Source organism: Cyclopterus lumpus, chromosome 24, assembly GCF_009769545.1.
Source record: "Cyclopterus lumpus isolate fCycLum1 chromosome 24, fCycLum1.pri, whole genome shotgun sequence".
Classification (NCBI taxonomy): domain Eukaryota; kingdom Metazoa; phylum Chordata; class Actinopteri; order Perciformes; family Cyclopteridae; genus Cyclopterus; species Cyclopterus lumpus.
Window position 1 is genome coordinate 8,690,648 of NC_046989.1, and position 27,998 is coordinate 8,718,645.

The window sequence follows — 27,998 nt, forward strand, 5'->3', positions numbered from 1 at the left end:
CTGGGCAAAGAAGATCTCAATTTCTCCAAAACAGAGTCTGTGTGTTTCTTTTTTCTTCTTCTTGTAAGTTCTTACACATCTAACAATTCACATTCCCCGCTGACTTACTGTATAATGTGGACATTGAAATTGAGATTTAAGAACCCTTGGATCAGGTGAGTGGTCTTAACCGGAGCTAAACTGTGGCTATTTTAAGAGGTCAGCCCACCAGCATTATGTGCCATTTGTTTCCCCTGGCATCAGGTGTGAGAGAGAGAGAGAGAGAGAGAGAGAGAGAGAGAGGAAGAGAGAGATTTGATTTTTTGTGGAAAACAGCATTCTTATGTTTGTGTAAGAACACAGACGGAAGACTGAACATTTTAACTAAAATAAAATCTCTACTCTGAGTGAGAAACAAACTGAGTAGCTTAAGAACATTACTGTAATAAATGGGTTTTATTTTCTTCAACAAACCTGTCGTTGTCTGTAGTTCATATGAAACCGCAAACCTTTAAAAACAGATATGCTGAAAACAAAACCATCCAGTTGTTTTGATGTCAAGGATTTGGGAGATAACAGTGGAGACATTTTTAAACAAATAATTAACAATTAGTATTCAACACATTGATTAATAATTTGATTTAAAGAAAAAACGTTACATTTTTTGATTGTTTCCCTTTGTTTATGTGGTGCTGTGTGTACCTTTCTGAAAAAATAATCAGAGGTCCTAGTTTTCCTCTTAATCTTTCCAGGCCTCCTGATCTCACTTTCAAGCTATAGTTACTTTACAGATTAAGAGTGAACATTTGATCAAATATGCTGAATTGTTAAAGATTAACCCGCCTAAGGGAATATAAAGTGCCTAAAATTAGCTCCATCTTGAACAGCAATATTTAAATACCGCTGATATGTTTATGCATTAGTAATAATAATCAGAATAATATTGAATGTAATGATAGAGCATTGACGGGCAATATTCACTTGCATTTAAGAGCATTTATTTTTTATTTTTTAAGTATTTTCTGCTGAAAATGAACATAAGACTTTTGCTTCAGGATTATTTTTACTTTGCTGTATTGCTACTTGTAGCCTTCTGGAGGAAAGGATCTGAGTACTTCTTATACCACAGAATAGCTCAGAATATGTCATTCAAACAAAAAACTGATTCATCTAATTATACAATTTGACTCTCCGCTGTCAAACAACTTCATGAATGCGGAGCTCATCGCTTGCATTGGCCAGAGATGAGACGTATTCCCCCTTCCTCCTTCTTCCATGGCAACTTCAAGGGACGGGGGGCTATGGGAGGAGCGACGGTTGGAGGTCCAGGTGGTCGAGCCTGCGTAAAAACGCAACAAACACACGCAAAGCACTTACGAAATAGTGAGCGTCATGACAAAAAACTTGATCCCTGCAGCTTTTTGGCACTCCTATGAATAAATAAGCTGTTTTCAGAGAAAAACTCCTGGATTTTCTGCTGGAGATAGAACAAAAAGAGCGGAACGCGCTTCGGTGGTGCGTCGCTGGGATCTCTCTGGAAAACGGACAACACAGGATCAACCAGTTCAGGGTAAACTTCAGACTTTTGGTCAAAGAAGTTAACCTGAAAACAAGATCAAGACGGCTTGTCTCCGCGACCAGTGGGGATATGTTCAAGAAAAGCAAGAGTAAAGTGCTGGTGGATTATGCGTCAGAGGAAGACGACATGTCCTGGCACTATCATCACTCATACAAGGTAACGAGTCACCACTAACAATGACAGTCCATTATGTTCCGTTTCTTTCCTCAAGGCAACAGGAAATAAAATGGCAAAATGATAATGTTGAAATATACTAGAATGTATACACTTGCTCAGCGTGTCGTTTCACTTGTTTCCAGGTTTTTTCTAGAAGTGCTAGGATATAAAAATGAGGTTCAAGGGCTTAACAGTCAAACAGATTTAAAAAAAGTACACAAACTGTTATAAGTAAATGAATAATACATCGATTTTAAATGAGACAAAACTGTTCCATGTTGAGGAACAAACACGGTTTTTTGCTGCTAAACTTCCAAAAAAAGTGGCCAAATACACCTCATGCTGTTACATTGAGAATGTGGAGCAGAGGTGGAGGACAAGTGCAAGAACTCCTAGTGTGCCAGCTGGAGAAAAAAGTGACAGAAAGGACAACTCCTTCATGGAATATTACAGGAATATAATTGCGATACAACAGTAGAAAGAAAACTATCAACAACATCAATCCATCTGCAGGCCTATAAAACAGAAATATATAGTAGATATACTTACGTAAATTAGTGTCAACTTTGAATCTGTAAAAATCCTATAAAGCTCAAAGATCGGAGTTTGGGATTGACATACAGCACTTTGTTTTTGGATAAAAGAGAATGAATACACACACACACGCACACGCACACACACACACACACACACACACACACACACACACACACACACACACACACACCACACACACACACACACACACACACACATAGCTAGCTGACATGTTTATTTTTTCTGCTTCTTGCAGTAAAAATAATGTGCCATCATGAATCATGGTTTTATGATGAGAGTAAATCATTATATTTATTAATTTGGGGGGCGTATTAACATGCCACTAGGATTGTGACACTTTAATTAGTAAAGTTTTATATTAACAAATTACAGAGTTAAACTAAAGAAAAATGTAAGACACAGAGGAGAAAATAATTTTAAAAGTTAATTGTAAAACATTGTGAACTTACACGCCTTCAGATTTGATCCACTGTCTGTAGCTCCTTTAGTGTATTGCCATACTGGATGTCTAAATGTGTTATTTGGCAATTGGGAAGATCAGCCAACACCAACAGCATTTTTCATCCGTTGTTGTGATAATGTTGATATCTGTGAGTCCTGGCTGGGTTTTATTGGCTGCTCTTAACTTTCACCCTGGGAACCAACACATGTAACCTCACCCCCAAAGAGCTGATTTGAGTTCAGTTGGGGACACTGGCTACGGTGGTCACCAGAATTACTTTGGATGATGGGAGCTGATTTGAGATCAGTCCAGCAACTTCTCTACACAATTCCTGGGAAAGTCATCAGGGAGGTCTCTTTGAGTCCCCATGGCGATTAAGTACATGCCGGGGTCAGGGGTCGGGTCATAAAAAGTCGTAAACACAGTGAAGAGCCACATCCAGCCCAGCAGTGATACAGGATGAAGCAAGGATAATGAGTTATGATAACACAGGACATGCAGGCTGAGCTCGCTCACATCACTGGCTGATAGTAAGGGAAGCAGAGATTGATTATCTGGAGCCTCTTTGTGTCACCATCACACAGCATGAATATTGTAACCTCTTTTAAAGTCTCTAGGAGTCAAAAGAAAAATGCTAAATTAATAAATAAACTTTAAAGCTACAAAAAAGGAAATGTAAAAGGAATGTCAGGGTTTAAATTAGGCTAAAACATGCTCATTACAATATCTCCAAATGTCAGTTGACATTTTCATTTTGTTTGTTTTGTCTGAACAACAGTTAAAAACCCAAATACATAAAGTTCATTATCTTAGAACACAGACAAGCAGCAAATCACAATTGAGTGAATTGAAGTGGAACAGCTGTTTTTGTTTGATAATTATTGATTGTAAAAATGTTTACCAATTAATTTAGCGACTGATTAACTAATTGTTTCAGCTCAAAAAGTTAAAAGCATATTTTAATAATAATAATAATAAAAATAAAAATAATAATAATATATTTTATTTGCAACTGTTGAGTTGTAGTGGATTTTGTATATACTTGCACATGTAAATAAGAAAGTTTATGTTTTAAATTAATACATAAAGAAAGTTATGATAATTAATTTGGGATATTCTGAGGAATATTCTGGAGGAATGTATTGTGAAACATAAGAGAGGATCACTGTTTTATTATTCTGTTTGTTAATGACAAATGTAATGATTAACTGTATGATGCATGAGAATGAATGAATGTTTTATTGTTTAGACAATAGTTAAAATGGATGCCGATTGAAACCTGATATGTTGCTTTTATTCTGAAGGCAGGATAGTAGGTTTTATTCTGACGGGGAACTTCCGGTCCCTGACCGGATATGTGCACTTTGACCCCGCCTATTTACTAATTAGCTTAGCGAACAGGACGGCTGCATCCTTTGAACTGACCAATAGAACTAACCCTTAGGTGTGAATTCATTTGCATGACCAGACTAACGACCGAGCATTTGTTCTGGGGAGACATGGTTCTACTGGTCTGGAGACTCGAGACAGCCCTGGTCTGTGGCTCCTTGGGAGCCGCAGTCCGTCTGTGGAGAGATCCTCCTTTCTGGCCCCACGATCGTGAACGCTACATGAGTCTTTGCCATTAAATATTGTTAAACTTTAACTCATTGAATCCTGAATTTCCTGCGGCCACGGGACCCGGAGCTTTGAACAAATCTTACACAACGCACTTTTCATTCAAAGGAATCTCAGAGTGACACTTTAGAAATCTGATTGACCCTCAGTCTGACTTTTAACTTGTTTTAATCTTGTACAAAGTACAATATCACAATGTTATGTTTTCTTAGTCATTACAAGTTATTTCTGTTGCACTTGTTTATTCTCTGTTATCTGTTTTTTTTTTTACAAGAGAGCAGATGGCCTCCATGTCTGGCCACTCGAATTAGTTACAACTGTACATCAGACAAACAGGCAGACAGATAGAGACAAGTATTAAGGGATAATACAGCCATAGAAACACAGAGGAAAAGAGGGAGAGTAGAAAGGGGGAAATGAATATCTGTCCTCCCTCCACAGTGCTCTAGGGCGACTACAGTACAGGCCCTGTGCCGCAGCTTGCTTTCACTCTCTATTGAAGTTCAACAAGGCAGCTGTGAGCTTGCTGGAGGTACGTGTGTGCCTGTTTGTCTATGGCTTAAAGCGGTAACACACTCGAATACTTCAATAACACCACTCTAATACCACGGATGGGGCCTACTTTGTGAAGTGGGATCATGAGAGTATAGATCATGTCTGAGCAAAAACTTCAGACGGCCTCACATATCAATCATAAGTGGAGAGGAAAAGAAAGGTAAAGCTGAATGGATCACGTGTTGAAGGAGTAAGGGTTAACGTCATGGAAATCAAATGTGAGTTTTGTCTTAGTTCAAACCAAATCAGGTTGATGCAAAAAGTATCGTTTTACGTTTAATGGAATGGTTCGATATAAAAAATCTGATTATTCTTCTTACAAAGGTTTAGACCAGGAGGTTAATGCTCCTTAATCGCTATAAACAGATTCTGGACTCATATGCTAGCTGCTCCCCCTGTTTCCGGTCTTTATGCTAAGCTAAAATAAGCATTGCCTGGCTGTGTAGCTTATTATTTAGTTCACAAGTATGAGTGGTAGCAATATTCTCATCTAACGCTCATGAAGAAAGTGAATCAGCATATTGTCTAACTATTCCTATCACCAGACTTGGTCAAGTTAAAACCTTTTCTGAGTCGCTGTTCTTGGAGGATGTAGAGCATTGTTCGCTTGCAATGGCTTTTTGGAAACTATACAGCATCTTTATTGCCTAGTAATCTGTCGGCTTAAAAGACAACACTGTGGCAACATGTACACACTGGCACACAAACTCAGTCAACGAAGGAAAGAGAGGCAGACAGAGAAAAAATGGCCCCCCGAGGTGCTAAAGCAGAACTCTTACTGTCTGTTTAGAAACGTTTTTATTCCCCGAAACACTACGCTCTCCCACTGAATCTCCCCCTCGCCTCCCTCTACCCCTCTGTTCCAAGTTGTTAATGCTTTTATGCCCCCAACAATAGTTTGCAATCAATGTGTGTGAGTGTGTCTTTGATCAGCTCAGGTGGCGGAGACCCAGCAGACTTTGCTCAGACATGTCCGACCACCATTTCTCCTCCCCTGTTTCTCTCGCTCTCTCCCTTTTTGAGATGTTAGAACTTCTTACAGCTTTGATCATTTTACAGGAATCCCGGCTCCACAACAGTAATCTCAGGCTCAGCTGCACGTCTGATGACTTCTTGCTGCCCTCTTTTTATGATTTAATGTTTTTAAATCTTTTTGGACCAAGTCCAAGTCAAGTCATGCGTCTTAACAAGTCAATGACAACTGTAAAAGTCTGCCAAAATTGATTACTAAAATAATGTGATTCTTGATACATTTTAGCATTACCATATTTATGACACGATCGTGGACATATAAATCAAGAATATTTTAGATTTATAGATCCGGATCTTCAGGAGAGGCATGTTATCTATCATCAGTATATTAATAACAGGAGTTTAAAAAAACCTTTATTTCCTTTCGCTTCGCCCTGTCAGAATGAATTGGTCTAAATAATAAGTAGTAATTCACAGTCTGTCAAGATATTTACGCGACTACGCGCCAACATTGTTCACTTTATGTTTGGGTTATGAAAAGAGCCAACTTCATGAATTGAATGTTTTGCTTTCAAATGTGAAGTCTTTGGGGAGAAAAGTCTCCATAATTAAATTAGATCCTACTTTATTGTCATTATTATTGTCTGCTGTGACTTTCTGAAAAATGAGAAGGAAAAAATTGAGGCTGATTAATACATATATATATTCTTTTGCAAATAATATACTGTATATATATATATATATATATATATATATATATATATATATATATATATATTATTTGCAAAACAATTTCAAGATGCAGGATAATTAGAGTGTACACTGTAAACATATTGTACAAATCAAGTCTCACAGCACTTAAGTTCAAGTGAAGTTAATTCAGTCCAACTCTGGTTTACAGCTCTAAATAATCCAAAACAAAGTAACAACCTTCTTCACATGAAATGATAAAAACAATACAAATAAAAAATAGTTTTTAAACAAAGGATATATGAAAAATGAAAAAGAAGCCTGGAGACTGAAGCACAATGGAGCCAAAATAGCTCCACTTATATACCCAAATCATGTACTGTTGAGGCAATAGGTCATGGATTTATTTTTTCTCTCTCTTGTTTGAATCTGCCCTCTGACTTCAGTGGCTTCCCCTCATCCTGCCAGTCCTCCATCCTTCCATCTCGCCTTCCAAATGCAGCATGTTTATGTTACACCTCAGAGAAGGATTGCCCTCAGTTTTACAGGAAACCCTCTGCACACGTCGCAGACACACACATCCCTGCGACACACATCCCCGCCACAAAGTGTGGATAGTGTGTGCGTTTGTGTTAATGGGGGGGGGGTTGCTATTTGTACTAACTTACTGCTTGTGTGCGTGTGTGTTTGTGTGTCTGTGCGTGTGTGTCGCCTAGGACAAAGACATAGAAGGAGAGGAAGAGGAGGAGGAAGCTGTCACTGCAGTATCCAAGGTAAACAGCACAACTCCGCAGCTATTTGGACATAACACAGACACAAACAAACTATTTGCTTCCAAATTCACTTCAGTTGCCCCCTAAAGATATGCACTTGTCCAACATGCTCTTATCTTCTCACACATTGAGTGCACACACACGTGCACATGCTCGCAATATTGCACTTTTGACTCATGGTTGTGTAATCCTAAAATAATCGTGCTTATGTCATAAAAAAACATCCATATTCTTTGAAGGGCTGCCCCCTCATAGTCGAAAAAACTGTTGTTTTAGTCCATTTCTTTGTTGTTGTGCTGAATGACTTATTATCCCAGAAATGTATAAACACGTCTCAAAACAAGAATTATTCTTTGTGGATTCGACAAATTAATTTGTCTATAAAATCATATGTGATCGTCGACTAAGAATGTCTTTGGTCAAGCCATAATCCTTTGATTAACTCAGTACCCCAAATGCACTCATGTGCACCGGCAGTTTCTTCTCGTCAGATGACCACAGAGTATTTTTCGGTGCAGCTGAGGTAAATCAGGAGGGTCAGAGGACTTCTGCGTTTATCTGTAAACAGGCCAGCTTTCAGCTGTCATCCCCTGCTTTATCCTTAACCTTATCACAGGAAAATCATTTTGTTTGTTGTTATGACGCATGTTTGTTTACTTGTACTGTTATCCTTATCCTAAAACCCACAGTTTGGAACAGTGGAGCGAGGTCACTGCAGTTTAGGGTAAAGATTTAAGACTTTGGGTCTTACATTTGTATTCTTGACCATCAATTTTTATCAGTAATAACAACATTGTACTCACTAAGTTAAATGCTGATATCTGGAAACACTGCACTGCTTCAGATGGGGAAAGTCAGATAATCATTCAAGTCTTAAACAGACCGGATATGGTTGACATATCCGACCGAATTAAAAAGAGGTTTAACAACAATGTAAAGTTTTTTTTAATTAAAGTTTTTAAATGACATTTTACGAAAACGTCACAACGTATCTCAAATTACCAATAATGTTTAACTGAATGATCAAATAACCTTGGTTTGCATGATTATATTACAACTCTGAAGCACACATTCCTTGATGTACACGTAGATAGAAGTAAAAGCTACAAAGGATTGACAGTCAAGTGAAATGAAAAGCATCATTTGGCCCTTGTGGCATTTATGTTACATACTACTTGATGACAACATATGACAACATGTTACATACTACTTGATGACAAAGTTGATTGCTCTTGATGGACAACGCTAAACATGTTTGCTGGAAACCAATTTACACGTTAGAAAGTGTGAATTAAGCCAAAGGTCATAGTGAGTTTGATGGAAAAAATGACTTTGTTATCATCTCTGTAAACTTTGAATTATAAATAATGGTTTTATGATGCAGGTTTGACAACTGGTCTTTTTGTGTGCAAGCAACTTTATCTGCAGTTGAACCCGCTCCAAACAAGGTGTGTGTGAGAGACACATCTCCTGATCTGTATACCGACAACAAGTCTTTACTCTGAGGTGTGGTCCTGTCTGAACAGTGTATTGTCTCTGAACTGTGCCTTCCCTTTATGTATGCTTAGCTACTGTAGGTGACTTAGTTCACGGGACATATTTAACAGCTTGTCGTGTTTGTGAGGACAGGGGCTGCTGGGCTGGAGAAGGGAAGGAAACGCAGCATTCATTCGAGGAGCTGGGCCTTTTGGACGGGAACAATCACTGTGGAAGAAAAACAAGGCTGAAAATAGCCACAGACCGCTCTGACACCGTGGAAGGCTACAATTCTTCCCCCGTGGGCTGTTTTATGCTCATATTAGGACACACAAAGTAGACATGGCGTCCTGGAAGTGCAGGTTACCTTTCACTGTAAAAGGCTGATTCCATTGACATTCTACAGTGCTGTTTTTCAACATAAAACTCAATCAAGCTGTAATTGCAAAACATTCCTGATTTCCCCCTAAAAAACATATATTTGTTAAGCAGATGTCCTAAATAACTTTTTTTTTAGAGACAGATGTAGCCTGGCTTGCACTAAACCCACTGTAAAACCACAATCTGCCATTTTTAAATGTTGGTGACAGGAGAAAGATGTTGAACAACAAAGGCTGTGGACGGATCAAAACTAGTAGTGGGGGAAAAAAACATCTATACAGCATAGTATCACGAAGATGCATGCATTGCCTTATTCAATGTTTTCACACAGAGCCACAAATGCATCCATGTTTAAGTGCTATTGTAAAACTGGGACATCTGGGACTTAAATTCTGTATAATTTCAAAGTAACCACATTTAAATAAACAGACTAGCAATACATTTACCAACCATATACTCTATACAGTAGCCAATACATGTAAATAGTCATTGCAGTAGAAAAACAATGACTTGATTGCTGCCTCTAAAGAAATTAAATAAAAATGCTTCTTTAATCATTCAGTTTCCATCTCTGGCATATGGATGGAGGAATTTGGTCCAATAAGAGCTCTATTGTTCTGTCAAGCATGGAGCTGTAGGTAAATCTCCCCCACACAGCGAGCCTCTATGAGCTGCTGGGTTTACCTACTTTTTGGCCGAAGAGATTACTGGGCACTGAGCTGCTTTGGATCTAGAGGCCTGGAGGTTAATGTTGAAGAGAATGGTGAATAGGCAGGCCTCTGTATGTGCACACATGCATGCATGCACATACACAGGTGGACCTTAGCTCCAGTTCATGCACACACACATATACACACTGATACATTCAATCTGTTTTGCCATCTCTGGTTTCTTTTTCTGCAACGCTCGAACTACAGCGAATCTGATCCACGGTTCACACTTGATGGCACACAGGAAACAAGAAGCAGAGCGAGGAGGGAGACGGGAACAGTAAAGACCGTGTTAAAATAGCCCGGAAGAATCTTTTTTCAATATTTTTCCATGATAATAAACTGACAGCGTTCTTGCACTCGGGCATGTTAATGATGAGGAGAGGTGAGATGAGGAGGACCTAATTTTCCGTTTATCAGCAACAGTGCCTGCCTCCTTATGAGATACCACAGCGAGCAGAGTGTTTACACATCCATTAAATGTCCTTTTGAATATGAAAATATATCACAAGTGGAATGATGATGTGTGTGCATAAGCCGTAGAGCGTGTGTAGCCTGTAGAACAAGCAGATCTGTTTAGGTTCATGTTATCTCAGTTATCTCAGACATTGTGAATCTTGATCTCAGACCTGGTATTGTACGTGTTCCTGTTTTCATATTAGTTGTTTGCTTGTTGTAGCTGCTGTCACATCCTCAGGTGTGTTTTGTACAGCCATTTTAATTTATCACCTCCTCAATAGGTATAGAAACAAAAGAAGCAGTTTAGGGCTCGCCGTGGTTGGAGGCATTCATCAAAACGTGTTGTGAAAACTGAGAATGTTTTGACAACGGTACTGCTAAGGCAGGCACGGCAGTGAGTAGGAGTAAACGTTATGGCCTTGACAGTTGACATTGGGAATTCTTCCCAGGCACGAAGAGAAACGGAGCCAAAAGTTTGTTCCATAATCGCTGAGGAGGGCGGTATCTGTACTGGGTGGAAAGCAGCGAGGGCAGGGAGGAATTCTGATGTGACGGGGGAGACCGGGGGAGTTTCAGAGAAGGTGGAGGGTCTTTCACTGGAATGTGCCGCACGTTATTGCCAAGTCAATGCCACTCAAGCGCTCTGTCTCTGTATTTGTCTCTCTATATCACAGAATTTGTAGCTTTAAGATTTTTGTCCAACAGCAAGTTACCTGCAGTTGTATGCAACATTATTAACTTAAAAGGAATATGCTAATTCACTTTCTTGTCAAAGGTTAGATGTGTAGGGTTTTCTACACATTAAATATGATATATGAGGTTGTGAGGTCCTGGGACAGGGATGTCGTATGTGTACAGATTGTAAAGCCCTCTGAGGCAAATTTGTAATTTGTGATATTGGGCTATACAAAATAAACTGAATTGAATTGAATTTAATATATATATGCAGCTGGTTAGCTTAGCTTAGCACAAATATGGGAAACGGAGAAACCAAAAGTAACATAATCTGCTTAGCAGTGGAGTAACTAATAGTCCAGCACATAACCCACAGTAAAACTACAGTATGTTGTTTTTACACTTTGGTTTTTCTACAAGATACAACCTTTTGTTACTTTTGGACCGAGCCTGGCTCGCTATTATCCCTGTTTCCCGCTTTGTGTTAAGCTAAGCTAACAAGCTACTGACCAGTTAGCTTAGACCATACCACCATCTTGTCTGTGTGGTAAATGTGAACATAGAGCCAAATAGAGCTAGCCTGGCTCTTTTGTCTTTGCTCTAAAATAAGATTTAAAAAAGCTAGAGGCATAGTTTGTTATTTACTGACCTGAGAGCAAAATCTTTCCAAAATGTCAAACTATTTCGTTAAAAATGAAGATAAAGTGCTACAGAATTTATTGACTACTTTTGTGATACTTATTACCTTTTGTTAACTTGAAAAGACGCAGTTAAAAATCGTGTCTAGATGACTTAGGTTTGATGGAAAGCACATTTCATTAATTCAGAGCCAATGAAAACCATTGCAGAATTTCAAAACGTGCACATTCATCAATCTGAGCATAAAGCTGCTTTTCTAAATTCCTGTGAAGTTGATTTGACCCTCTTCGTGAAGCATACATCACTCATAAATAGGCATTAGAGATAACAAGCTAACATGCCACAGATGCGGGTCATAATTTCAGCTCTGCGATTCTCAATCAAATGCTCTCTTGTTTGTCGATTTCTGTCAGGAGGCGAAGGTGAAGAAGATCATGTCCAAGAAAGAGAGGAGGGAGAAGAAGATGTTTTCCTCTAAAGATGACGAGCACTTCTTGTTGACTGGAGTAAAGCTGGCTGACCGCAGAGGGTGAGTTTACACACACAATAACTTTATCATTCCTCATCTCACTCCAAGGAAGACATGTTATCTTTATCACAAAGTTATTAACTAAACGTATTAGGCCTATAGTATCACAGTTTGTTTAGACTTCCCCATGTGGCTGAAACAAAGAGAGAGGCCCGCATGTCATTTTAAAAGCCTCGATTGTGAAATTGCCCCAACCCCTCCAACAGGCGTCACAATCTCACCTGAGTGTGAGATTTCTTTTAAACCACAACATTGGTGCCTCATTAGACAAGAGCCACAGGAACCCCAGGGAGTCCCTGTGACACGGTCATGGCGTCACCAAGACTATACAGACCGGCGCATACCTTCACACTATGTGACTCACGTTGCTAAAAAGGGGTGAAACAACGTTGGAAAATACATGAGGTAATAGTCCAAACTTTACTGGCAGAACAATTTGACATTCACTGTTTTCAGACTTTAAGAATTAGCTTGCAATTTACCCGCCGACAAAGCACGGGTCAGTCCTCAGTCCTAGGCGGGACAAATGATGCCAAACAAGTCTGAAGGAGGTAATTCCCGCTGACACTTGACCCGCTGATAGAGCGCAGTTCTGGTTAGGACCGGGGTCCTAAGCAGGAGAAATTCCACCGAACAAGTCTGAAGAAACACCCCAACCACGACGACACGAGTGGGAAGCCTTTGTCTGGGCAAAGATTGCTCATACAGTGTTTATAAAGTTGTTTGTTTGGTTTTGAGTTTAATTATATTATTTTCCGTGTTATTGTGTATTTTACAGAGTCTCGTTCAACTGTTGTGCTTGTTGATGCTGTAATAGTGTTGTTGCTCCACACTGTTGTGTTTAAATCCACCACCAAGAATAAAGTTGGTAAACTGTACTTTATTAGGTTACACTCATTAATAATTAATAATATCAATAATGCAATGTTCATACTTGCTAATAACCAAACTCCTACCAGATCCCAACAGTTTGTTATGGTAGCTGCAACATCTCAACCGAAAACAACATTAAAATGCTCACGTTAAAGTATTGATAAACGATTCCTCATAAGATGAAGAGGCTGACATTTTAGAAATCATTTATATTAGCTTGCCATAAACAACACAATAGTTCCATATACAAAATATATACTATATACTATAATATAAGGGAGGAAATCTATTATCTAATACCACCCATATATATACGTACAGCCATTTCCTTGGTCTTACACATCGATAAAGGGGTGAAAGATGTCAATCAAATACTGTATGCAGCAAAAATATTTACAAACTTGTGAGTCACGTCCAACCACTTGTATTTGTTGGAATGTAAGACAAAGATTAATTTGCCAGCTGTTATTAACTTTCAGCCCCTTTCAGGAAGTGGAACATGTATGAGGAGGAAACCCTAAATTGATCTCCGTGAAAAACAACCGGGAATTCCTAAAATGCCTTTCTGTGTGGGGAAAGTTCCTGTCTCCAGCGTAAAGATGTCTCGTACCCCACCCACCTTTAAGTTTGTGCTTCTCTTCCTCTATTTGTTTTTCTATTAAGGTCTCTCAAGAAAATCAAGGACGATGAGAAGGAGAAGGAAAAAAAAGACAAGCCAGAGAAGGGCCACTGTTTTTGGGAGAGTGTTACCATGACGATGAGGCAGATCTCTCCCACCAAAAAACTGGAGAAGATGGAGGGCTGGGAGCCTCCACACCTGGAGAACTTAACTGAGACTGTGACCGACGAAGCCCCAGAGGACAAGAGCCAGAAAGGGCACCCTCCAGTGTCCTTCCCCGACACTGTCGGCCTCCCTTTGGAACTGGCATCCTGGGCTGGCCAGGGTCTTGAGGAGGATTCTTCCCGCTATGTGAATCTGTCGGACTCCAAGAATTCAACAGCTGCCATCAGGTGGACAGCCCGCGCCAAAGTCAAGTTGGCTGGCATCAGCAGGATGAGCAAAGGGATCGTGTCAGAAAGCGCATGGGAGGGGTTTAAATAGGAGCCATTTCACCTTTGAAACCCTCCTTCCTCACCTATGTACCGTCAATAACGAGGATGAAGACCTGAACCAAAATCTGCTTGTCTCTGTAGTCTAGTTCCGGATGAAACCGCTGTTAACTGGTATTGAGATGCTGTTGTAAAGCCCAGAACTTAACACTTAGCGTTGAAGTCCTCAACATGCGAGTTTTATCAATGGGTCTTTGACATGAACTGTAAATTACAACAAATAAAAGCCTTAAACTACTGTACCATTTGAACTGTGATATCCACTGGCCTGGCATTTAGATATTTTGAATTGCCAATAAATGAGAAGAGAGTTTTTCATATAAATATTATGGTTGTCGGTGTTAGATAATTCATGAAGAATATACAAACCTCCTGGAGACTTGTTGGTTTTCAGGCCCTTTATGTCAAGTGAAGAATGTGAGTCTGGAGCTCTAATATACACATCGATAATGGGCTTAAAATGTGTGCAATGATGTAACAGCTTATGAAATCATTTGGATCTGGAATATTAGTGTGTTTGTGTTTGCAAGTGTGTGTATGTAAAAGAGAGGTTGATGGAGAGGAAATGAGTTTGATGGACTTGCATGCACATTTGTTTTTGCGAATCACAGTTGGCGTTGCTAAATAGATTTGAAGTTCTGTTGTGTTGGGGGCATGTGAGGGAAACAAATCAAAGCAACCCTCACAGTGTCATAATTCAATACATGTTTAAATCTGATGCTGAATAATTTTTTTAGAACATTTGTAATGCTGACAAGATGAAAACCAAACTATATGTATACTTGTTTCTCAAGAAAAGCAGAAACTCCATGCAGCTGTGCCTTGTATCAAAACAATGACATCATGTTTGTACCATTCTCTGGGCACAAAACAATGTCTATGCATGTGCAGATGGGTCGACCCAGCATGCAATTGTGCTGCATCAGCGACATCTCAAACTGGTTTCCAGTTACAATCCCTGGATGTTGTTAGCTTCAGCAGCAGTAGCAGTTATTACAAAAGTTTTTGTGTGCTACATTGTGAAACGTCCTTTGATACTGTTTGCATGTCTGTATATTCTATAGGCCGGAGACAATGAAGAGTAATTTTGTTTCTACAGTGATTATTTTCCTTTTAGGTGAATAAGAAACGTCATGCCACTGGTCTTTGCGTCTCTTTTCTTATTTTTCTTTGTTTTAATCTGTTTACTGAATTAGTTTGATGGTGAAGTCTGCTTCATTGCAGCCAGAAGTGTACACAGACATGTGTGCACTTCCAGGGATGTATGTATCCTAAATGTATTCATTAAACAGCTGGGTCACGTTCTCTGAAGCAGAATAAAGATCTAGTCCGACTGTGTGGCTCTACCTTATTCAACACATTGCAGTCTGGAGTAGCGTTGCCACGATACTGGAATTTCTAACTTTGATACAACCTTGAAAAATATTAATATTTCAATGGGGAAAATTGGCACATCATTGACGACATACAAATTAAAAATATTTTTTTATGTTACTGTGAGGGACTTTGATCAAGTTATGAAACTGATGCCACTATAAGACATTCATAATTTAGGAGGTTCGAATAGATTAATACATACATGACAAAATATGTAAAGAAAATTGTAAGAAAAAAACAACTCAACACTAAGATCTTGAAAAAAACATTTATTTTTCTTTAAACAATATACATTTAGCATACAAACAAACAGGATTGTCACCTAAGGATAATCAGTATATAAATATATATTACTTTTAAGGATTTATGGCTAATTAACTATGATTGAGCTCATTTTAAACTCAATATATTTTAATATGAAAAATAAAAATTTAGAGACCTTGTTCTTGGTTTCTGTTGACCATTTACTGAGTACTTATACAATCCTGGTTATGGCCGTGATTGTGATTACAACTTAATAACATATAGTAGCATTATGAATCTTTCGGTCAAAACCAAATGGGTATACTGGTAAGAAAAACACAGATTTTCATTCATATGTTTGTACTTGCAGATCTTGATTGTTTGTTTGTATGCAAAATGTATATTGTTTAAATAAAAATAAAAATGTTCTTACTATTTTATTTACATATTTTGTCGTTTATCTATTAATCTATTTGAACCTCCTAAATATATATGTTAGTGTTAAGTTGTTTATTTATTACTATTTTATTTACACTACAAAAATCTACATCAGAACGCCTTGATTGTCTCTGGGTGACACCTTGAGGTGGTTTACTATTAATCTGAAGTGAAAATAGTTTGTAACTATGGACCATTGGCTTATAATTGTGATTTTCTAGAGCTTTTATTTTGAAAATGTTAAATCAGAATGTCCTAATCTTGGAAGAGATACCTTTCAAGCTGTCATTTTTTTTTCTTTATGTTTTTAGAAGTGGAGGCTGGCTAGACGGCAGTGGTGGGAGGTGGAGAGCTCGGCGGTTGGCAGCATCATCTCTTCCTCTGGCTAGGGGGAGAGCTTTGCCTCGCTTTCTAAAGGGACATGGATTATCAGAAACTACCACTTTTGTCCACAGGGACCACCAAAATCAACACAGGTTGAAGTCCTGGCATGAGCTTTAAAAGATTACTTTTCATGGCTAGTAGCAGAGAAAAAAAAATTAATGTTGGAGAGAATAGCACATAAAATGAGAATTGAAACTGTTTCAGATCAAATCATATATTTTGACAGTACAAGTCTTAAATTAATCTACTTCATTAATCTACTTCTTGATTTACATTACTGATACAGTGGACACATCTAAATTGGTCTTGTAAAGTATACTATTTCCCTCTTTGCCTCAATTTCCAAATATTTAACTTTGTGTACAGATATCAAAATCTTTTTCTTCTTCCTTTCCATTGAGCTGTCTTTACAACCATTGAAACTGGAGCAGTATAACATGAAGAGAAACTGAACAGAAATAGGTTTTTAGAAATGTTTAATTATTTATAGCTAGTTTATAGCTAAATCATGATGGTTCCACCAGGAATATTGGGACAGCATCGAAATATTACAAAGGTTGAAGGAAAGATACAAAAATGTTTTCCCATAAACAATGCTTAACATTTTTTCTTAGATTGCAAAAATCTATGATATTTTTCATAATTTTCTCTCAGTGTTGACGCTCCCAATGTACACAGAGCACAGCAAGAATCCACAAAGGACAATATACAGTATGTAAACAGAGACTCACACATGACATGCATTCAGTTATACCACCATATTATTTAAATATCACCAAAACCGAACAGAACAACCAACAGAATAGTTAACCCCATTAAATAAACTATTTCTGCCACACCGTAAATATTCCTCCCCTTTTTCCATAAAAAAATAAAAACAACCTCTTAGACATTACCTATCACCACTTACCTACCATAAACATGCTACAATTCCTTAGACATATAAATCCTTTCACATATTACATTTAAATATTATTTGTGCCTTTCCTCTCATGAATAGCTTATTTTTTTTCTTTCCAAAAAGACAAATATTTGTGCAGGAGGAGGAAAAAGGTTCTATGTATTTCAACCATTAGCAACATTATTCAAATCTACAAACCTTTCCTTGTCTTATGGAAACACTTGTGCGTAAGGAAATGAAGACATTAAACAAGTCATCTTTTTCAGTTGAAGCCCTTTGTATTTGGATAAACGACCTTGAGGTCTCGCACACACACTCTTGTTTTGGGAGTGAGGGTAAACGGCGGTTTGCTTGATGACCAACATGGAGGGTTTAGAACTTGAAGAGGTCGATAAAGTGCTGTGGAGAAATGGGCATGAGGCAGCTGTCTGGATCGTTGGCAGTGCATGGATGGCCACAGTCCTGGAAGACAATCAGCACATTGTTAGAAAGAAGGGAGACCAGGAAACCAGGGAAGCAGAGAAGCTTCCGGTTCAGACACAGCAACCAGTAGTTACTAAGATCACGGAAGGACTTCAACACAGATTTAGTGATGGATTTACAAAAAACTGGTGCAACTTGATGTTAGTATACACAGAGAAACATTTGTGTTAAACTAAATAACAACTGACCCTTTTCTTTCAGACACAAGAACTCAACATTCAGAAAGATTTCTGAACTTTAAGAATGCGGTTAGATGCCATTGAAAAGAGAGCAGAAAGAGGGACATTGTTTACTAAACACACCTCGGGCAAAACATGAGGACAAGAGAAACTGAGAATAGAACTCGACATAGCATGGAAAAAGATAAGTCACAAATGCGACCATCGGGGGAAACATGACACAAACTGGGACGGAAAGTACCTTGAATAACAAAGCAAGGTGGCAATCCTTAAGGAATCAGGGAGTAGGGAACCAGGAGAAGAGCCGGGAACAAAGGGAGACAAGCAAGGAGAGGGACGCAAAGAGGGCAGAGGTTAAAAAGTACTGGGAGGATAACAAGATTGTGTTAAGTAACTAAATGGGAGATAGATCTTAGAGGAATAGCTGCATTTTACATCCAAGTACTGTTAGTATGTGTAGCTGGTTTCAGGTCAGATCTTATTTTTATTAAGAAATTTAAAGTACATATCTAATCTAATCTTATGTGTCAATGAAAGCAAACAAGTATTCTGTTTGATCTCGTACTGAATGTACTGGTGGACAAAAAGGACAATTAATACATCATTGATAATGTCTGCTTTATTTGTGTGACTCATTAGTTCCTGATGAATAATTAGAAATGGAGCTTTTTATTTTTTATTTTTTACACTGTCCTCAAGTTTATATAATAATATTTTGATCTGTAATTAGTCAAAGCGAAGAGGTCATGTCAGGGTTTATTAAAAATATTCCTCAATATTTATAGTATTAAATTGAGATTCCATATACTATTGAACACCTTACTCACTGTATGAATGGGACAGATATCAGCGCGAGATATCTGGCTGTATGATTGGACTATAAACAATAGAGTGTGTGTACCAAAGACTGTACGAAAGGATAATGGATGTTGTGTCTCTGGCCAAAGGAATACAATGTGCTCTGGTACAAATGTGATACTGGATTTGATAAACTCTCATGTCTGACCTACGTACAGTTTAAGAGATATCAGGTCTGTTTCCTTGAACAGTGCAGGTTTCATTTTCTGGACACATTTTCTGCCTCAAGATATTTCAAACTACATCATTTCATAAGCATACAATATTTAAAAACAACATGAAATGAAAATTATTTGTTTGATGCAGTTTACTGATTTGATTAGTCTGTAGTCTCTTTATATATATATATATATATATATATATATATATATATATATATATAAACATTTTTTATGTATTTTTTTTTTTTTATATATATTTTTATATATATATATATATATATATATATATATATATATATATATATATATATATACATAAACATTTTTTTTAATGTTTATGTAATCTTTTTGCCGTTTTGTTTTTAAGTCTGTTATCTGGGTTTTTATGTGGTTTTCCTTCAATACAATGTTCAACTAGTAATTGTTTGCTCGTAACTAGTTTGTTGAACCGACTGGCTAGTCACATGGTGTTTCTTAGATAACATGAATATGGTTCCAGGTGTCTGTGTGTGTGCTATCTTTTTGTTTACCTTCCAGAAGAGGATGTTACAGTTTTTGCAGAAGTGCAAGGTGTCGCCGTACTGCTCCTTCATTGGATAATGTTTTGTCAGGGTGAAGTACATCAGCTTCCAGTCTACTTTCTCACTGTTAGATAGGACCAAATTCCTACCGAACTGCACGTGAATGGAAGGAAACACACAATTTAAAAAAACAACTAAAACGCAGGGGACATGAATGTAATTAGAACTGGAGCTAAGTGTAATTAGATATAATTTAGAACAATTTCTCATTAACACTAATCCTGAGTGGGTGTGTATACGATGTGACTGTGCATGAGCTGTGAAAAACATTGGGCAATGTTGCCCTCTAGTGGTCATAAGGTAAACTACTTAGCAGACATCTGGTGTAGGGGTACAAGACATCATTTTAAGCATACCACTTTTAAAATAATTATTCAAATTTCTTTTTTTGCATATACTCCTTCTCCATGTCCGATTAAACTACATACTTGATCTCACCTGCTTGTCTGAGAAGTGAAAGTGGCAGAGTTTCTTCCAAAGTATCCTGTCCTCACTGAGGCTGTGCAGAGTAGGCATGGCCTGCCCGACGTTAATGATGTCATAGGCATCAGATAACTCACAAAGGATCTTGTTTTGCATGTGTAGCGGCAAGTCGTCGAATGTCATGCCATTGCACGTTTGCTGGGAAGACAATTAAGAGCGACACATTCAAATTCAAACTGGACTGAACAGAAAAACTCAAATGGCATGAGTGGTGTACCACCGATAACAATGTGTTACAATTCATACACAGTTAAAAATAAAAAAAAGTTAATAAAGACCAGGTCCAACAGATTAGTTTCCAATACTTCCCCTTCCATATTTCATGTTCCTCACTCATTAAATTCAGCGTCACTGTTGCAGCATGTGAAGCCAGCAGTGGCGCTGCCTCAGCAGCACAGAGGCCAGTAGATGCAAACCTACAGCACTTGTTCCCTTTTAAAAAAGTCACATTTACATACGGGCAGCTCAAGTTAGACCTGGAGGCGCTTTGAGGCCCAATCTTGGGATGGACTAAACACGATGGAATACAAACACGCAGACGTACAAACACAAACACCAACACACCTCCTACCTCGGGTATCTGCAGGTTGCTGACCTGCTGCTGCCATTTGTGAATGGTCTCCAGTCGGCACAACCAGATGTTCACGTTGCCCACGAGGACACACCTGCCAACATGGATAGTCAGATTGTGCAGCGTCATGCTCAGGTCCTGCAGCAAATCCTTGACAAGGCGCGGGTTGTAGTGGTCGTCTAGAACTAGTAGTGACATTTCAAAAACATTCTTTTTTTAAACAACGAATATTTAACGATCAAAACGAATGTTTAAAGTCAAAACATTAGCTGCGAAAACGAAACTTAAATGGAACAAAATGTTATAATGCCACGATTGCTAACATAAAAAGGGCCTAAATATGGTGTAGGATGCAAAGAAAAGTGTGCTGACAACATATCCCTCAGGCCTTCTTACCCTTTCGTACAATCTTCTCCATTATATTGAAATAGTTTTTCTGCGCAGCTCCACTCAAAGAGGTCAGCTGAGTCCTGGCTATAAGCTGGAAAAGCTATGGGGTAAAACAGAGTTATACTATTGTGCTTGTACGAGTCGTAAAACTGTTTTAAAATCAACATTTGTGATCATCATCGCTCACTTTTGCAACATAGTTGAATCTTCTCAGGTCCTGAATAGCACTGGAAAAGTCTAGACGGTTGAGTGCTTCACCAAGCGTGGAGTACACATGTCGCTGTGCGTCAACATGAAAATACATTTTAGTTTTAGAATGATTTATTTCAAATAAATTCAATCTACAGCTAGTAGCTATTTTCTAGTACCCACTGCATCACTCACTTCTTTCGTGCTCCTGTTATGCACGTAGATCCATTTATCCACGAAAATAACTGGACAAGGAAAAAAACAAAGTGTGTTGGTGGAGTCTTACATAATGTGTGTCAAGTGGACATAATATGATGAGCATCTGTGCAATTTAATTTTGCCATGAATCTTTACCTTTATAAAGATAATTATTGGCTAATGTTAATGTCGTTACTCTGTTGACTCAAAACAGTTTGCACAAACACTGGACATCATAACATCCCCAATTTATAGATAAAGATTTACATATAGATATATAGAATTTACAATAGATTGATAGGTGTTAAAATATTGTTTAATTCCTCTGTATGTGACTCAAATTGCATAAAATAAATAGACTTATTAATAATGTTAACATTAAATCAACTTTATGATTCATATAAATGGGGCATAGCTGCAGTGTTAAAGCTTTTTAGACGAAGAGCCGTGGGTTTATGATAATGATGAATCGATCATAACATATGAACGTCAGAGTGAAGTGCAAATGGTTGCAGGTGTCTGTGACTTTTTTCTTGAAACACACCCCAAAACCGATCAATGATAAACTTTACGAATGTAATTCATTGTAAATACACGTACAACCAACAGATAAGCCGTCCATACAATGCTGTCGGCTTCAATACGACAATCCCAGGCGATGAATAAACACGTGAATAAAAAGTGATTAAAATGCATGTCAGTGTATAGTTTTGTAACATATTTCAATAGGTGGAGGTCCTTTTACAGCTAATTATGACTTGCTCTTCTCTCTAGTTCTGCTCTGCTGTTCCGTTTAGTTTTTTTTAAATACAAAGGGCCTTTCATTTTTGTACCACAGCCTCCTCCTAAAGTCAAAATAGGGATTATGTTTTGCTGAAACTCACACTGAGACTTGGTGTTATTGTTGAAGAGGTCCTTTTTCCTCTTCGTCGTGGCGAGCTCACACACATCTCCAACGAACAGATTGTCATTGCAGAGCCTGTTTGGACAAAGAAGGCATGGAAGGAATGTGTCAATACCGGTGCTCCTGAAATACAATTACAAACCAGTGTAAAGAAGCCCGGGGGAAGTCAGTGACTTCTTACTGACGTCCATCCTTAATGACACAATAGAAACCAAACGGAATGTAAAGGCCCATACATTTTTTTCGTTAAAAAAAATCTAGTGGCTTCATTTTGGATGAATTGTAAAAAAATAAGCAGGCTCGGACAGATGTAACATGAGTCATATAGTCAAGAAGTGACAATCATTCACATTCAATCAACAAGGACATGATCCATCAAGCTTCCCACCCACAAACACTGAGGATCTATCTGCAGGATATTAGAGTAGCCATCCTTGGGTTAAAATACCTTAGAACAGCCATGTTTAACTATTTTCTGATAAAAAAAAATAAAAAAAAGATAAATCAAGATTATGAAACTAATTTACTTTTCTCTGCAGCATAACTTAAGGTATGGCTTTGCGTGTCTGTGAAGTGAACTGAAGATGGATTTCTCCAATTGCACAGGCACATGGGAGCAGAGTAGCCGGCTTGGCTTCACAAACACAGCAGCAGGAATGTTCAGAAGGATTTGTGGATGTTTAAATGATATCCTGAAATACATGAGCTAGGTGGACGAGGGTGATGTAGCAAGTCAGCATGGACTAGGAAGAAAACAAGTATGCAAGTAGGCTGACATTTAGCAGTTACACTTCTCTTATTTCACTGATGCATTTAAGTTGCATTTATTGCATGCTTTGACATCTGCAAGATGACTAAACAATCAGACAAGTCAGACAACTGTTTTGTAAACATTAAAAGATACATTATGATCTAAACTACTTCTGTAACCGCGTGCACCACGCCAGTGGCCATTATCATGCTCTTCTTTCTTTCTGGCCTACGTGTGTCAGTCTGCCAAATGTACCTCTGCTGCATGAAGTCACCGTCCTCTCTGACGGACAATGCATTTGGAGAGTGGCCAATTTGAACAGATGATGTCATTAGTTGTTTTACTGATGTTGTGTCCTGTGCCTTTTTGTGAAGAGACTGCTGACAAGCCAATGAGGCGACATTGTGGCTTGAGGGAGATATCGCCAACTGGTGCCGAGTTAACCCCATCAGGCAGGACGCCCGCATGCTGCTCACGGTTTGTTTGCTCGTGAGCTGGTTAGTGTTTCTTGCTGTACCCCGCTGAACCCTGCAGCTCCTTCCTGTCACACACACACTCCTACTTCAAAAACAAAACTGTGTGTCTTAAGATTTTTTTTTTTTTTTAACATAGTAGATATTATTAGTATTTAAATGTATTAGAATATTTTTAATGAAACGTGGCATTTAATGTATGACTCGACTCAACTTGCACTTTACTGTCTTCTAATTATTTTATATCCTTTTTTAAAATTGTATTTTGTTATTGTGGACACAATGCGCTTCCCTTGTATACTGAATATTGTATATTAAAAAGTATATAAATTGCTCTGGTCCTTACAAGCAAAATGAGTGATCATGTTTGCGACCACTGCTTATGTGTTCTTATGGCAGTCCAAGCAAAATCAAGGTTTGGCTCTCCAGTCTCCTTAACGGGGAAGAGGCTGAACAGCGTCCCGTGAATGGTTATTCATGTTATTTATTCTGCATGCTTTAGAAAAGTCTTTGGATCCTAATACAGTTAGAAAGGTATTGACATTTACTTTGGAGTAAATGTTTGTCAATGGGCGTATTCATCAATTTGTTTCACCTTCAGATTTTAATAAAATACATTTTGTAACAATAATTGTATGTGTAATAACCATCATAACTTTTAACGCTATTATTAAAATATTTGTTCATTTTCGGAAAATGTGCAATACATCCATAGTTGAAGCTTACGGGGGACTTGAGTCAAATAAATCCCAGCAGCACAAAGAATTACTAAGCCAGTCAAACTAGAGAAGACAATGGCCTCTGCCCCACTTTCTACCCCCCTCCAATCGGCGCCTTTGCTCAGACCACAACCGTCTTCGAACTCTGACTTCATTTTGATGTCAACTTCACACCTGTAAAGATTTGTGACGCCTAATCGGGCCACAGACGTATGTCCACAGACATAAACACCTGCTAAAGTACTCAAAACCGATAGTTCCTGCTACTTGTAAGGCTTCCAACCCACAAAACGCTTCTGGGAGGTATTTTGTGGAAGTTGGAAGATGTCTGACAACCAAGTCAACACACAAAGTGAGCCTGGGCAGCTGTAATCAATCATTAGTTACATTTTAAACAAGAGATGCAGGGCTAATACAATATAATTTACTTTGGCTAGATTCTGAGCAATCAAAGGCATAGAAAAAAATAGTTATGTACACTGACATTTTGAGTTTTAGTTATCAATTTATTGAAGTATTTGTAACACTACTGTAGAATAAGCAAATATACTCTGATTGGGAAACATTGTTGTTCAGCTATGTTACCTGTTAAAACCACTCTATTAAGGCACAATCAAATAAGAAATATCTACTTTGATTAATTAATTAATTAGTAAATAATGAATTAATTACCAGTTACCAGTTATCAAGTTTGATACTGGTAACAAAACCATTAAAGGCAGATATAGATAACAAAAGTGAATAAGATATGATCTTACCCTTTCAAGTCAATTTCTCTGTTATCTTCCAACTCGTGTCCATAGAGGAACATCCTCTTCCAGCCATGCTCCGTCTTTGTCCAGCTCCATCCTGGCGACCTCCAGTCCTTGCCCAAGAAAGGCATTTTAGCTTGGGGCAGAGAAGGCTGCCGCAACCTAAAACACCTGCAGGGTTAACAAGATGAAGGCATTATGTGTGTGCTCTGGGTTTTATTCAAGCAAACAGAGACCATAATAACGATTATGAACAAGATGAAAGGTTCACTTCACTTTTGAACATCTACTGAAGAGAATATCATGTTATATTCAGAAAAGTCACCACTTGACATTCAGGGCATTTCAGAGAGAGAAATGTAAAATGCATTCATTTAGATTTAGACATTTATTATAAATACAGTGATATATTTAAGCAATAATAAGTGTTCAGCAGTGGTTAATTGAGGAAAATAAACCCAGCTGTTTTGGCCTTTCTTTGCAGCCATATTCTGCAACTACTGGTAATACAGTTTTTTTTGTCTGACAACAGCTGCTAAATAAAACAAGAGGGCCATTAGACTTATGAGCCTTAAAATACTCGGATGCAAAGTGAGTGAACATTGATTTAAAACCACCCCTGACAACGACTATGACGCTTTTAACTGAAGCATTTGGAAACAATGACAGCAAACACTGTCCACGTCGTTTTAGCGCTCAACAGTAAAAAAAGAAAGAGAAAGAAACCAAGACAAGCTGTCAGTCGGTTCAACGTATTCAGCCACGAGAGGACGAAGATAAAGAATATAAACTGCTCTTTGACAGCACGGGGCCTGTCTGCAAATCGACTAAACAAACCTTCAGCGACTCGTTGGTTGTATCGTCGGTTCCTGTTTCTGCTTCTTGTCTCTTTTCTGCAGGAGATATTGACGGAAGTACACACAGAGCGGAGGCTGGCATTCGTCCACGCCCCCCTGATGCTCTCTGATTGGATAACAAGTCTGTTTATAATGGTTGCTCCCGGAGCCCAGAGTCGTGTAAAGTGAGTGTCGCGAATGGCAGAAGTTCAAAATAATAGATCGTCACGTGATCCGTCAGCCTTCATTAAAAAATAAAAAACACAAGTATCAGATGAAAGCCATCAATAAGTGTGGGTAGAACAGATGAAAGTCTGATCATCTTAAATAAATACAATTTATGAATAGCCTACAAAAAAAGAAAGGTCAAATTTGTAGAGTCCAGCCGTGGTTTGGGATCATGACAGCCGTGGTTTTGTGTCTCTTTTATTTGTTTACGTGTGCTGAAAATACTTCAGTAAAGGTTACACTAGTGTTTCCAGCCTCCTCGATCCTCCCTCCTTGCGCCTTGAGATGCATTTTAGGAAGTAGGATGTCCGGATGTCACAAGCTGGAGGATCGAGAATCAGCTCACATGTTGAATTTTTCTTAAAATGTATTACCATTTGAAAGTCCATCACTAACGGTTCTTTTTGCTGTAACTCTATGGCAGTTGTCCTCAAATGGGGGTACGTGTACCCCTGGGGGTACATGGAGGCCCTCCAGTGCTGCGTGAGATTAAAGAAATATATATTTAAAATTAGCATAAATTTAAAAATCCTTTGAAAATAGTTGTTTAATACATATTCAATAAAATATAAGTGTAAGTTCATAAACTGAATTTTATATATTCGATAATGAATCAGACACTGATGGCACAGCGCTGTGTATTCCATTATACGTTTTTTTAAACCAAAAATGCATTGCATTGCTACTAAAAACTACTGCTCCATGCGAAGCTGAAGAAGAAAGAATTCCATTGAAGTGAACAAATATGACGTGACTCTCATTAGACGGCTCTGGTTACTTACCAGCTGATTGGCTAGCTGCAGCTGTCACTCTTTATCTTTTTTTTATCCATACTGTTTTGTTGGGGGTCTTCTTCTACACGTGACAGAGGATTGCGCGCGTGCACTTGTGTTTTGATTTTGATATGAGGGTTGAAAACAAACGACTGTGCGTTTGTGGGAGTGATGATAATGATAATAATGTGGTTTATTAAGGAACATTTGAAAGAGTTTTAATATTAATGCAATCAATCGCAGACCAACAGTGACCTAGATATCAGTTTACTATAAGGTTGTTGGAATTGCTCTGATGTGCATCTACAGTACCATTTTAAACTTTATTGTCAGAGTTTAGGAATACCATTTCTGTTTAGCTTTAGTCTCATGTCCCTTCAAGTTCAAATCAAGTATTCAAGTATTACCGGTGCTCCTGAAATACAATTACAAACCAGTGTAAAGAAGCCCGGGGGAAGTCAGTGACTTCTTACTGACGTCCATCAAGTATTTTCAAGCAAGTTCAAGCCATGTCACAAGTCTTTGTGTAGAAATGACAAGTTATGAGGCACGTATTACAGCTGCTAAAAGGGTAAAATAATACAATGAACATTATTATTTCAAAGCTGTGAATTTTACATAGGACCAAGTCATCTCAATTCTTAGGCCTAATAATTAAAGTCAGAGTTTGACACTAAGTCTGTTTTCACATTCATCTGTTGAAGGTAAAAGGTTGTTAATCTGCGTTTAGGAAGTGTGCATGTGAGCACAATTAACTAGTTTGGACAACAATGTATATAAGTATGATCTGGAAACTTTTATAGTACACATAAGATTGGGAAAGTAGGAGACATCTGCTATACATTAGTCTAGACTTTGATTGGAAAACATATTTGCATATATATGCTGGATTTAATAATGAGGGAAAAGAGATGCAATTTATTTTCACAGATGTTAAATTAGGTCATTGAACT

General features: G+C 38.1%; 2 protein-coding genes across 3 annotated transcripts; one reads left to right on the top strand and one right to left on the bottom strand.

The window, feature by feature from the left end:
* Nucleotides 1–1,199: 1,199 nt before the first annotated feature.
* si:ch211-225h24.2 (testis development-related protein) lies at nt 1,200–15,757 on the top strand. Its single transcript, XM_034527799.1, has 4 exons — nt 1,200–1,714; nt 7,265–7,321; nt 12,075–12,190; nt 13,727–15,757. Exons 1-4 carry the CDS (start codon nt 1,628–1,630, stop codon nt 14,163–14,165), a joined length of 699 nt encoding a protein of 232 aa, XP_034383690.1. The 5' UTR covers nt 1,200–1,627; the 3' UTR covers nt 14,166–15,757.
* A 1,317-nt stretch (nt 15,758–17,074) lies between these two features.
* Nucleotides 17,075–26,172, bottom strand: fbxo25 (F-box protein 25). 2 transcript variants are annotated; one of them, XM_034528060.1, is made up of 11 exons: nt 26,046–26,153; nt 25,215–25,379; nt 22,494–22,588; nt 21,607–21,656; nt 21,410–21,502; nt 21,229–21,322; nt 20,833–21,017; nt 20,217–20,399; nt 19,728–19,871; nt 18,420–18,446; nt 17,075–17,978 (listed from the first exon to the last, which is right to left on the bottom strand). In XM_034528060.1, exons 2-11 carry the CDS (start codon nt 25,337–25,339, stop codon nt 17,889–17,891), a joined length of 1,086 nt encoding a protein of 361 aa, XP_034383951.1. In that variant the 5' UTR covers nt 25,340–25,379; nt 26,046–26,153; the 3' UTR covers nt 17,075–17,888. The 2 variants fall into 2 exon arrangements, with proteins under 2 accessions (XP_034383951.1, XP_034383950.1); XM_034528059.1 differs by lacking the exon at nt 18,420–18,446 and having other exon boundaries at nt 26,046–26,172.
* Between the last annotated feature and the right edge of the window lie 1,826 nt (nt 26,173–27,998).

What these genes read in the sequence shown, in the direction of transcription:
- si:ch211-225h24.2 (XM_034527799.1), top strand. Translation starts at nt 1,628, where the DNA reads ATGTTCAAGAAAAGCAAGAGTAAAGTGCTGGTGGATTATGCGTCAGAG. An exon ending in ACTATCATCACTCATACAAG is followed by an intron (nt 1,715 to 7,264) that starts GTAACGAGTCAC and finishes TGTGTCGCCTAG; the next exon opens with GACAAAGACATAGAAGGAGA. An exon ending in CTGTCACTGCAGTATCCAAG is followed by an intron (nt 7,322 to 12,074) that starts GTAAACAGCACA and finishes GATTTCTGTCAG; the next exon opens with GAGGCGAAGGTGAAGAAGAT.
- fbxo25 (XM_034528060.1), bottom strand. Translation starts at nt 25,339, where the DNA reads ATGCCTTTCTTGGGCAAGGACTGGAGGTCGCCAGGATGGAGCTGGACA. An exon ending in ATAACAGGAGCACGAAAGAA is followed by an intron (nt 21,503 to 21,606) that starts GTGAGTGATGCA and finishes GTTGACGCACAG; the next exon opens with CGACATGTGTACTCCACGCT. An exon ending in ACCTTGCTTTGTTATTCAAG is followed by an intron (nt 17,979 to 18,419) that starts GTACTTTCCGTC and finishes ATTGTCTTCCAG; the next exon opens with GACTGTGGCCATCCATGCAC.